The sequence below is a fragment of the Apaloderma vittatum genome, unplaced genomic scaffold, assembly GCF_000703405.1.
Source record: "Apaloderma vittatum isolate BGI_N311 unplaced genomic scaffold, ASM70340v1 scaffold37229, whole genome shotgun sequence".
NCBI classification, from domain to species: Eukaryota; Metazoa; Chordata; class Aves; order Trogoniformes; family Trogonidae; genus Apaloderma; species Apaloderma vittatum.
In genome coordinates this window covers 5751-6976 of record NW_009734207.1, presented here as the reverse complement: position 1 = coordinate 6976, position 1226 = coordinate 5751, and the positions used below count along the sequence as shown (strand labels likewise).

Sequence of the window (1226 nt, the reverse complement as noted above, 5' to 3'; positions counted from 1 at the left end):
TCTTCCGAAATGAATCGCACAAGAACCTCCAGTGAGGCATCCATGGATGCTGCCTACCTCGACAAAATTTCTGAGTTGGACTCAATGATGTCTGAGTCAGACAACAGCAAGAGTCCATGCTACAATTTCAAATCTTCTGATCTCGATAATTCCTCAAAGTCAACAGAGTGCTCTAAGCTTCTGAATGAAACGGAGAAGAAACTGGAAGAGATGAATGAGGAACAGAGTATGAAGTGTCAAGAGACGAGTGACCTAGCGGTTGATAGAACTGGCTGGAAACCTGCTGTATTTTCCATCCTCTCCCCTTCTGAGCTCAGTGTGAATGACCACTTTCCACCGTTTACAGGCCAAAATGTAGTGGCTAGTGATATCAAACCTTCAAACTGTTTATTTCAAAGAGACTTTTCCCCAAGTTTACTATTCAGTAACTCACAAAGGTTGTCTGAGGAACAAAGGTTCGGTTCCTGCTTTTCCAAGATGTCATCTGACCTGCACAGTCAGCTTAATCCTCCTTGGGTGTCTTCCTTCATAGCTGAAAAGAAAACTAAAAATGTCAGTCAGTTGACCAAGAGGAAAATTCAAAGCACCCTTTCCAGTGCTAGTCCGTCGAAAACCACCAAGAACTGACTCTGCTTGGAAACTGAACATGACTCAAAGATGTCAACCTGCAAATGTTTAATATTTACAGGTGAACTTAATTTTTAATGACTTCCATGCAATCTGATCCTGTCTTTTTTGACTGTGTGAAAACTGAAGATCCCTTTGCCCATTATAAGCTCTTCCCTCAGAAAGAACCATTCCAGATTCTTTTCTTTGACTGGGCATTTTGTTTACTCGGGGGTCTGGGTGTTTTTAAGTTTTCAGGTTACATGATCTTCCAGTTGTGAGCACGGCTAATGGCTCCCTTAAACCGGACAGTTTTAAGTGGTCTCGTCAATAAGTCACATAAGAATTTGTTTTAAAGGTTATGCTTCCCACTCCTAAAGATTACATTTTGCGCGTGTAAGGCAGCTACTAACTATATATCATATGGATTCCTGAAACTGCTATAAAAACCAGTGTCAATTTTGCCATAAAACTTGCCTCCCAGGGGAAATGTTGCTGCTTGGACTGTTCCATAGCACTGTACTGTACTGAAATGTGTTTTAAGTGGGTGTGAGGTAGCAGTCTCTTTCTTTTCAGGGTTACAGCACTTCGGTTAGAAACATCTCTTTAACACTGCAAAC

The 1226-nt window shown here is 41.4% G+C and overlaps 1 protein-coding gene across 1 annotated transcript in view; it reads left to right on the top strand.

Annotated features, from left to right (window-relative positions):
* Window positions 1-627, top strand: part of RNF219 (ring finger protein 219) — a gene marked incomplete at its 5' end in the record, with an annotated part of 17574 nt that extends 16947 nt beyond the window's left edge. The window contains one exon of the mRNA XM_009876172.1: window positions 1-627. This exon is cut by the window's left edge and continues 898 nt beyond it. Within this exon, the coding sequence (XP_009874474.1) occupies window positions 1-627 (627 nt within the window).
* Between the last annotated feature and the right edge of the window lie 599 nt (window positions 628-1226).